The 11158-nt window shown below is 45.7% G+C and overlaps 1 protein-coding gene across 1 annotated transcript; it reads left to right on the plus strand.

The window, feature by feature from the left end:
- TMED8 (transmembrane p24 trafficking protein family member 8) lies at positions 1-8963 on the plus strand. Its single transcript, XM_065636329.1, has 6 exons — positions 1-109; positions 1364-1442; positions 4004-4133; positions 5025-5166; positions 5433-5732; positions 6737-8963. Exons 1-6 carry the CDS (start codon positions 16-18, stop codon positions 6952-6954), a joined length of 963 nt encoding a protein of 320 aa, XP_065492401.1. The 5' UTR covers positions 1-15; the 3' UTR covers positions 6955-8963.
- Positions 8964-11158: the final 2195 nt, after the last annotated feature.

An 11158-nucleotide genomic window follows, 5' to 3' on the forward strand; every position in this document is an offset into this window, starting at 1 on the left:
CGCTCAGCTCTGCCCATGTCGGGCGCGTTGGCCGCCGCCGCCGGCTCCCGCTTCGAGCCCCCGGCTGCCAGCGCGCCGGGCGGCCGCCCCGCGCCCCGGGACCCCTCAGGTACGGGCTTGGCAGGGGAGGGGGCAGCCGGGCCGGCCGCGGCGGGTAGCGGGAGCGGCTCCCCGTCTGCGCGCTTCCCGCCCGGCGGCGGAGAGCGCTCGCAGCCCGGCCGGCGTCCCTGAGGAGAAGCCCCCGGCGGCGGGGCGGGCTGCCGGAGGGGCTGCCGGCGGGGAGGCTGCAGGCTCGGGGGCGCGTGTTCTGGCGTTGCCTTCGCAGCCAGGGAGAATGCCGCGAGTCTCCTTTCCGTGGTGGGTTTCCGCGTTCCCCCCGGAGAAGCCTCGTTTCCACGGTGGCATTTGCTTCGGTGACACACGGTACCGCTTGCGGACGGCAGCATCGGGAGTTAGTCCTGCGCGAACCCCGGCCGTACCGCCGGGCTGGCTGCCGGGAGGGCGCCGATGCGACGCCCGGGCGCGCCCTCCCGCAGGCGGGGACACCCGAACCGCCGCTGCCGGCGGGGCGCCGGCAGCTACCGCAGCAGTGCCCCGTGGTTCTTCCCTGAAGTGGAAAAAACGATTGACGGAGACTTATTAGAGACAAGGTGCTCTCCCCGGTGAAGGAAACCCCGTCTGACCGGGAGCCGGGCTGTCCCCGCCACGCGGTTTCTGCCGGGGGCTGGTGCTGTGTGCCCGCGGCTGGAGGTGCCTCCCGGCCCCGAGCTGACCCCGTGAAACGGCCCAGCGGCTGTCAGGTGTATCATCGGAGAGCTGCGAGAGCTGCCACTTGTGCATGCCCGGTTCACTGCCTTAATGCGATCAGACAGCAGGGCTGTGGAGCGTGTACTGCAGTCATATGGGGACAGAGCTTTCCCAGAGTTCAGGAGACTCGGGGGAGACCAGGAGCCATTTTTATAGACGAACTGTCATTTCAGCAATGACCTAGGGATTTCCATCTCATCAGTGCCCTGTGGGAACCACTGCCTGATTGCTTTTTCCAGGGCTTTGTCAGCCCAGTTTTACGTGATGAAATTTGGTCTTGTTCTGTCCTTCCAAAGCCAGGATTGGCAGTTCTGGAATAAACCCTGCTTCTGACAGTGGTTTTTCCTTTCCTAGGGTTGAGATGGTTGAAAACCTTTGTTCTGCAAGGTGCTAGGTACAGCTTATAACATGAAAAACTGGTTGGCACAGGTCTTTGTTCCACAACCATGTGACCCTGTCAACATTTGAGTGCTGGCTGTAGTTTTTCATCTTGTCTGCGTATTCTAAAGACCAAAATTTATTTCACTTTCTCTCCATATATTCTGCTTGTTATTAGAAAATGAAGACACAGCCCAAAAGACAGAGCCCGCACATCAGTTGGTTGATTCTTCAGAGTCCAGTACTTCTCAGAGCGGGTAGGAAAATATTTTTGTGTATTGTAGCCCACATGCATGACAGTCTGTTTGACCCCATGACCTCCTCTGCATAGCAGTTGATTCTGTGCAGGTGAAGAGAAGGGACAGGAGACTGAATTGTCTGCTTTGGAACAGTACATATCAGAATCAGTATAGAAGGGCCTGTTCTTACAGGCTTAAGGTTGTCTTAAAGCTTGTGAAATGATGAAGTGTAGTTCATGGCTCAGCTATTCAAATCACAGAATCGTTCAGCTTGGAAGGAACCCTGCAAAGTTTTGTAGTCTATTATAAGATCTAGTAAACTTTCATCAGGAAACTTTCTCTATCCTGTCTGAAGGGCACTTTAATAATTAAGCATTCCTACTGTCTATAATTCTGGTGGAAGCTGAACAAGAAAACACCTTTTACTGTTTTCTTGACAGTGGTTTGGGTTTTTTCTTGTTTTCTGTGTCACTCCTTCATTAATGCTGATCAAATCTGTTATCAGATGTTTGGCTTGTTACTATTTGTTGGGCATGTTGTGCTTCTGGCCAAGTCGTTGCATTGGTTACAAGCACTAATACTGTACACAGTGGAGTTTCGTTTGCCATCATACATTTGTTGCACAGGCTACAATTTCAGAAATGTATGAGTTAATTACATCAGACAGTAGATAAACCACAAGCTCATTCAAAAAGAGGGGGGAAAAAATCCAGCAAAAAAGCCAGCAAATCACCCTACTTACTAAAACAGCAGTTTGATGCCATCTTGGCTTGATGCTAATGGCATCTGTATCAGCCTTCTTGACTCCAGACTTGTTCTTCCATCTCTTTATTATGCCCTGTAATTTTCTTTGAAGAGATTAACATAGACTGTTAGCAAAATGGCCCAAGTAGATGCAGAATACTTGTGGATGTTACCTGATAAATTTGCCTAAGTTAGATCTCCTTTGAAAGGGATGAGGGTGGTCCAAAAGCGTTGTGTGAGGAGGAATTGACTGAACTTGGTCTTTGTAAATCTGCTTGTAAAGCTTGTGTAGCTCTTCCTAGTCTTCCAGTGAGACTCTTGGGCTTCAGTGGTGTCTGGAAGAAAAATTTCCTGAGCTGTTAGCTCCTACGTTGATGGAGAGCCTTCTGAGCAGATGTGTGCACCTATGGTAGCAAGTGACCAAATAGCCCTTCTAGGTGTGATCATGAAACTGCAAAGCTAAAAAGCACATGGGCTAGAAAACAATGGCAATTTTTCCTGGGCTGCCAGATAAATTGTTACAGATCACTGTGAGAGCTCTTCCTTTAAATCTGTCCCATCCAAGTGTCCTTCCTTGTTTTATATTGTCCATCTGCTGCCATTTTGTGTATCCTGGTATTCAGGTCATTTGAGTTGTTCTTGCAGATCTTCTGGTGTATCGTGCCATTTCTAGGAAACCACACTGTTGAGAGAATTTAAGTAAGAAATGGCCTTATTTCTGGATAAAATCTGTATCCCCCCCTTAGGAGTAAAGATTGGGAAACAAAAGCCACATTTGCTTTGTTCTAGTCTTCTCTATGGATGCAGCAAGGAATGTGCCTGAGTTGAGCTGTGTATGGGTTTTTTTAAAATGATTTTTTAAACTATTGCGCACTATACTGATAGTCTGCTCCCTAGCTAATGAGAATATTTCTCATTTCTGAATGGAGTCATTTGAGGAAATACACATATTTTCCATTACTGCTCTGTTCTCATGTTCCTGAGTCTTTAGACCAAGGCAGCTGAAATTTGTTTTATAGCACTGCGAGAAGGCTTTGTTTTTCAAAAGGGCAACTGTTTCTATTCTTATTAAAGAATAGGTTGCTTCCCATGGAAGTTTCACATATGAGAGTACAACAGAGGAGACTCTTCTGGCATCTCTCTGAGTTCATTTGGGATGATAATGCTTTCCAGCTATATTTTTTTTCCTGCTCCATACCTTTCTTTTTGTTCTAGCATGTCCTTCGGTTCTTGTCACAGTGCAGTACTTGGACCTCTTTGCTATTATTGTGCTGCTGTTGTATGTCTTAGGGCTTGCTTGTCTGTGCAGCGTATTTGAATATGGCAGAGAGACTCCTGGGTGCTCCCTGTATCTCTTGGTATTGCTAACTGGAGGGCAAAATGGGCCACGTAAATAGAGGGCATTTTCAGGCTGTCAGAACTGAATCCTTTCACTGATCCAGTTGACCTCTGATGGAATATGCAGATGTCATGTAGTATCTGGCATAAAAGCAGTTGTCTTTTCTTGAGCAGAAAGGTTGCTACTGATTTCTGCACTTGGTATAGTGTTGGCGAGCTGGCATGCTGTGGGGCGAGTGCACTGAATTACTGCCATCTAAAGGACAGTAAATCTTGAGTATCTCACTGAAGTGGCTCCCTCTGGCTCACATGGAAGATGGTTGTGTGGAGATGAAGGCAGGACTGGGGTGCAAAGGACTCTTTGTGCATTGGTGGGTGCTGACCAGAAGCTTGTTCCCTTCAGTCTGTTTGAATTCAAGTTCCAGAGCAGAGTGATTCCTCTACTGGCTGTGCCTGGGGTGCAAGTCCTGAATTTTAGTCCTCTCTTCTTCCAAAAGGTCGCAGATTGGGTCGATCGTGAGTGCGGGCACAACAGAAGATTCGAAGGAAGGTGCTGGCACTTTGGAGGACCAGGAAGTGGCTGAAGTAGAAGAAAAACTGCCCAACCCAATCCAGTCCCTCAAAGAGGTAGGTGGGTGTTTCTTATGCCTGAAAGCAGGGAAAGAAGTGCAGCAATAGTTCTTCCACTCTACTGCTGTGCTTATGCCTATGGACTGAGGCTTTAAGGGTTGTGTTAAGACAAAAGCAGTTTTAAGGTAGATTCAGTTATATTTTTTCTATACATTAGCGGGAGGTAAATGCTGTTGGTCTGATTTGCAAGATCCCTCTTGTGTCTTCAGCTAGTCCTCACTTCCTTGCAGTTTTTGGCTTCCTAAGGCTTCAAGGTTGTTCTCACCTTCTGCCTCTTGTCTGGGGCTTCTGGAAATTCCCTTCCTGCAGATTTATGGAAGAGGGAACTGAAAGTGACTCTGCCAGCTTTTGTTGACTTTGGTGAGCTGTCAATTTGTCTGCATTACAGATACAGTCAGGAAAATCTGTGCAAGTGGCACCCAGTTCAGGAGAGAGGGCTGGCCCTAGTGAACACAGCAAATAACAGTTTGATTGTGGCTGTAGTAGATACACACAGAGCTGAAAGGTTTCCCCTAGAGAGACTGTGTCTTGGGAATTCTTTCCAAGAGTAAGCAGCTAAACCTGTAAGGCTGTTGCTTTGTTGATAGGTGACAATTTACTCTGAGGCAGATGCAAAGATGTGCCTGCCTAGGGATTCCTGGAGAGGCCAAGGGGTGTGTAATTTGTGAGACTAATGCAGCATTTGACTTCAAAGTTCATGACTTTGGTGCTGCGGGGGGAACAACGCAGAGGTGTGTCAGAACCAGCCAATTCATTTTAACTAATAGAAACTTCTGCCGGGTCTGACTTGGCTTCAGAAAGATGTCTGAATTACTAACAAGTTGTCCAGCTGGTGACTTTCTTACCATGATGGTCTTGGTGACAATGGTTCTTATGTACTTTGTGCAGGAAGCTGTTGTTCGGTTAACCAGCTACCATGTACCTCAAGGAGCAGGGGATATAGTCATGATTCAGTCAGATCACACTGGTGCTGTGGATATCCTTTCAGCTGAGCTGGAGACTACCGACCTCCTTGGGGAGCAGAGGAAAGGTGAGTCCTGAAAAGAAGACACTTGCTGGGGCCACTTTTTAAGTGCCAGCCCTGGCTAGAGAAGAGCAGAGGACGTCCTGGAAATACTGCTAATGCCTGCTGGAAATTTGGGCTCCTGACTAGCGAGTGGGAAAACTTCACATCCAAGGCTTCTGGGAGCAGGTTTCAGAATGCAAAAACCTTATCAGAAATAGTTTCACTGTTTTCAGATAACAGTTTGTCAGTAGCGAAAACTCAGGTGAGCCCATGATCTTTTCCCTTCTCAGCTCAGCCTCCCCCGCTGGCTCCACCCACCATGTGGACCACTGAGAAGACAAAGGAATTCAAAGCCAAGATGGGAAGGGAGAAAAATGGCCGGATGGTGGTGAAGCGAGGCGAGGTGGTGACAGTCCGTGTGCCAACCCATCCTGATGGGAAATGCATTTGTTGGGAGTTTGCTACAGATGACTACGACATTGGGTTTGGAGTCTATTTTGACTGGACCGCAGTTACTAGCACTGCCATTACTGTGCAGGTCAGCGAATCCAGTGATGAGGAGGATGAAGAGGAGGAGGAGGAAATAGAAGGTTAGTGCAGAGCTTATAAGGGTTAATTTGTTGCCATGCTATGAGAGCGTCTGCCAGATGATGTAATTTCCATCTGCTTTGTTTACTCAGCCCACTTGTTATCTCTGCTGCCTCTTGGGTTCTTGGTTAGGCTGTGATGAGAAAGCATTTAGCCCTTCCTGCTTCAGTGTTATGTCAATGGCTGTCCTTCTCCAAAAGTGTTCTTAAAATTGAACACATTGTAAAATAAAATCAGAATTCACTTGTTGGATTTCTAGCTGATAAAAGATTAGGCTCTGAAATATAATCGTTTTTCTTAGCTTCTCAGACTGAGAAATTTCTGGTGATGAGTAGGAAAAAAAAGGTTTTGTTTCTGGAGTTTTTTTCTTTGGTTGTGTTTTCCCCGCAGTACATCTGTAGCCCTTGCTGACTTGACTGCATTTGAGAGAGGATTGCTACCTGTGTCTTTGTACTTGCGAAGCACACAGCAATGTTGCATGTTCTGTGGCTTCAGTGTATGCGTGACCAGTGTAGCTGGGGGGGCAGTGTGTGTCTGAAATTAATTTTGTGAGCTCTCCAAAGAGGGGTAGGTTTCTGTATAAGGAATCCTCTTGGAGAAGTGAATTGAGGACATAACACAGTGAGGTTATAGCTAAGGGCTCTCCTGCCTTTCTTTGGCTTCAAATCTATATCACCAGACCACTGTCGTGTATATGAAAGCAGCGAGGTGTCTAAAAGGTAAGTCCAGGGAGAGGAGACCAGGCTGGCAGGCAAGTGGAAACTGTCCCATCAGTATTCCCAAGAGAACTGATTTTGGGCATGTCCTTTGTCATGATAAGTAAAGCTGGACTTTGTGGCTATTATTTGCAGAAAGGTTGGAGCAGACACTATGGGTAATGCTGTCATAGTTGCCCCTGCATGTAACTGCATGTCTCTGCTGCGTTCTGGTCTTGTTGATCTTCTTCTGGACTACCTAGTGTGTTACTGTCTCTGGCATACTTACTTGTCTTTTCTCTCCCACTCAGGACTCGCCCCTGTTGGTGATGTGGAAAGGGGCTCCAAAAGCTATCTGCGGAACCGCTACGGAGAGATCATGCCCGTGTATCGGAGGAACAGCCATCGGGAGGTGCAGGCAGGCAGCCACGAGTACCCAGGCGAGGGCATCTACCTGCTGAAATTTGATAACTCCTACTCTCTCCTCCGCAATAAGACTCTGTTCTTTCATGTCTATTACACTAGCTGAAGAAATGGGAAGGGGCAGGGATGGCAGGCAGGTAACAGTGGGTGTAGCAGCCTGCCACCCAGCCCTGGTACTGCCTGATAGGCACTGCTGTGTGACAGAACCAAGGCACAATTCTGCCAGCTCCTCTTCAGACACTAACTGGTTTCTCTCCACACCCTTCTTCCTGCTGTCCCAGTGGAGAAAGGTAGTTGTGACTGCCTGGTTGTCCACAGGCAGCTGCTCTTTCTGTAAAACTTTGGGAGGTCTGCCCTGTGCAGGCAACAGGCTGGGCCTTCATGTCACCGCCAGTAAATGCCCAGAACCTGGGTTCAGGTGGTCGCGGCTTCGATCTATTGTGCTGGTACGAAATGAAGTTAAAAAGTTCTTGATCTGTTACTGTTTTGTGAATAACTTTTCCAACTCTCCTGCTGTATCTGCATCACTAGAGGGCAGCTGTCAGCTGCAATGAGCCAAAAGCACAGCTGGCTTGTCACCTAGTGACTGCTAATCCCATCACCTACTCTTGTGGCTGGGGTGCAGCCAGCCGGCGCCTGCCCGTGCTGCAGTGCCTGGGCCGCAGTACAGCAGGCAGACCCCAAATGGCTGTTGCAGCGTGTTTGAACTGGGGCGGGGGGGGTGTGTGCACATCTAGAAGCCCATAAGAAGGTTTTCCTACAGATGAAGACTTGGATGTTATACCTGTTGACTGCAGGGATATGTAGATGATTAAAACTTCAGTGATTACCAAAAGGTTTTTTTCTGTGATCCAGATGTGAAGTAGAAGAAATTACTTACTGCTGTGCTGAATAAATACACAAAGGTTGGAGTACAACCAATAAATATACAGGAAGTGTTTCTTAGTAGCAGCACGTTGGCTCACTGGTATTGCTGCCAGCTGGATAATACCATACGTAGCATGGAAAAGGCTCCCTAGAGATGTGTAGCTTGTCAGCTGCTATTGCTGTTGCAAAGGTATTGCTAGAAAAGAACATTTCTGCTCAGAAACTCAAAAGGTGTGGGATTTAACCAATCCTTTCTGTGAACCAGAATCAGCAAGGCCTTTGCGAACCCTGACCACATGGTAAAGGATGGAGTTCCTTGGCATGTTTTGGTGGCTAGCGATGGCATTAGTGGTCACCTTCTGCTTAAGTATTGGCAGAGCTGAACAAGGATTAAGTTAATCCTTCAGAGATGAATTTTAAATCATGTTTATCTGTAACTGTTGTTTATTTTAATACTTTTAACTTGAAATCATTCTGTTTTCTAAGAATACTGCTGTATTTACATTTTGATACCTCTTTGCAGAGACACAAAATGGCTGTTTGCACGGTGATTCTAGTAGAGTTCTGAGTTTTATTTTTAAATCCCCCAGGGTAAAGCACGTCTACTTGGTCCATTCCTTCTATTGAGAGGAAATGATGGACAAAATGATTTTGGGGTAGTTAAAGCCAAAGATTTCATTCTTGTAGGAGGGCCACATATTTCCTATTAAGGCTATATTGTAATGCTGTGCAATTTTCTCCCTATTCAAGTTCTTCTTTTAACTATCTCTCCTTACTTATTCACTGCCCCAGAGCACTTACTAGGTCAAAACAGTAAGAGAGAGCAGTCAGTCTACAGTAGAGCAGCCCAAGCTGGGAGCAGGAGGAATGGAAAGGGAAGAATACTGGTTGGAGCACAGTGGCTTTCTGGGTGAGCAGGCAGGGAGCGGAGTTGATCAGGGTAAGGAGCAGAGTTGTTGCCGTGTTGGGCCCTGAGATGGGGAGAAAACTTTCTCAAAAGAGAGAGAGAATCTGTGTGCGTCTGGGCAGGGGGAAAACTGCAAAGCTGCCTTATTCAAGCAGGGCAACCACAGGACAACCTTGCAGGGAGACAGAACAGTAGAGCTTGATATCTGACAGAAGAAGATGCTCTTTCATTTAGCAGCTTGGGGAGGACTATTCTTTCCTTTACCCTCTCTTGGGGGAGATGAAGAACCATCCTGTGGCCTTTGTACAGCACTTGAAACAAGCCTGAGCAACTTGGGTAAGGCGCTGTCCTTTTCTTTTCTTTTTTTTTTTTTTTTTTTTTTTTAATCCTTTGTCTATCGACTTCCTAGACACTAAACAGAAGAAGATAGAAAAACCCCTTCAGTCTGACTGCAATGTCAGCACTGTCACACTCAATGGCTGCCTTTGGTCCTTTGCTGTGAGATCCACAGAACCCTGCGTGCACTTGCTCGTTAATCTCTGATGCACTGTCTGGCACCCACTCCACTTTCTAATTAAGATTTATTTACAATTAAGGGAATTCTGACCTGTACTTGCATTAGATATTCTAGAATTCTTGATCCTTAGTTGCATGGCTTATTGCAGACTGCTGGGTTATCTCCACTAAAAAACTGTTTCCCTTATAGTGTGGCCTCTCTGTTTATAATAACTCACAGCTACTTCCCTTTTCTGTCTGTCTGTTGCTTATATTAAGGTTCAAAATACATTTTATCATGTTGTAAGAAGTTAACAACACCTGCCTCACAACCAGTTTTGATCACTCACTGCCATAAATAGTATGTGCCAGTTTTCAAGCCATTATTGGTTTTAGTGAAGATAAGGTGCACTCTAGGTGGTAATCCTGTTGCTCAGTTTGAGCTTTCTGAACTGTGGACCAACCTTTAATAAGGCGCGGGTCACTTGTTTGGAACTGTGCTCGTCTCCTGGTCTCATTGCGTTAAACCCAACAGCAGCACTGGGTATGGTATGTCATCCCCATCAGCGTGTGCCCGGTCTGCAAATGTAGTGTGCCCACAGACAGCCCACTGCAGGGAACTGAAAACATTCAGGGTGTGTTATTTCACTGCATAAGTTTCCCAGAAGTATCTGGTATCTCTTACGAACACAGGATCGTTTTAAGCACAGAATATTTCACCTGCAGGAAACAGAAGCTTCAGAGTTGTACAGGATTATTCCTTTTTTTGTTTTGTTTTTTTGTTTGTTTGTTTTTTGGTTTTTAAATTTCCACATTACATTAATATGTTGTTTCTCAGGTATTCAGATAGCATTCATTATCCAAGTGACAACTTCTCTTTGGAAGGATATATAGTCTTTATTTGTTTTCTGATAAATCCAATAGCTCGGCTGTGTTGCTAGTGATTAACAGCAGCCATTCCCATTCAAAATCAAACCCATAGTTGGCTCAAAGAAGTAATCTTATTTCTCATGCATCCTTTTTTTCAGTTTGGTGCGTCTTCTGGATTTCTATCCAATCCTGCCCCTTATTACTTTAATTGGAGGCCTTTGGAACTAGACCTTGGGTCTTAGAAAAATAAATTAAAAAGGCAGTTGCACATCAGAGAGGGAAATTAATCCTTGAGACAGGAAAATTCCTTCTTTGTTTCTGTGGAAGGAAGATTTCAGATAGGTTTTTGAAGTGTGTTTCTTCTCCCTGTAAACTGTGTGTAGAAATTCAAAAAGCTAAATCAAGGAAGAAGCTGCTTTTGCATTTTGGGTTTGCTTTTATGAAAGCACTTTTTTTAAAAAAAAAACATTTGCTTTGAATATAATTTAGATCTAGAAATAAGATTTACATGTTCAGTCAGAGAGATAAGACAGTCCTGTAGTGCAGGACTTGTATAAAAATTAGTTTGTATTATTGTTTATTTATAATGTAACAATCTGGACATTTTTTTAATGTCAAATGTCAAAGAAGGTCATAAACTTTCCATTGCTTTCTCTTTTTTTTTTTTTTTCCCCTTTGGGTGTAATGTAGCAGCAAGAGTTTAAAATGAATGTTTTACTGAGGACAGAGAGTTAAAATTGCTTATATCAGGGACCTCTTGTACTGATTTAATTTACTCGCAAACTCTTTGGAGGGCTGTAATATGGACTCTTGTTTCTGAAAGGTTATTGGTGTCAGATGTAGGCTAGTTGCAAACTAACTGGGACCCACTTAATAGTTATGTAGATTATTATTGGTAATGAGACATGTACATGAACAGCTAAGATGAAGATGCGTAGAAGAGCTTAGTTGTCTGAGTGCAGGTGCTAAGAAGTTGAGTCACTATGCAGCTGAGTCTAAAAGATGGCCACATGCCTTTCCTTTGGCTCTGTCCTGTGTGCTTGTCTCCCTGTAACTGTGTGTGCCTGTAACCTTGATCTGTGGCCTGCGGTGGGTCCATTATTGTGGTGCTGGACCGGGTGAGGTGGGTGAGACATGGACCTTGTCACATGTCTAGTTGTGGAAAGACTTA

Source organism: Caloenas nicobarica, chromosome 5 (genome assembly GCF_036013445.1).
Source record: "Caloenas nicobarica isolate bCalNic1 chromosome 5, bCalNic1.hap1, whole genome shotgun sequence".
NCBI classification, from domain to species: domain Eukaryota; kingdom Metazoa; phylum Chordata; class Aves; order Columbiformes; family Columbidae; genus Caloenas; species Caloenas nicobarica.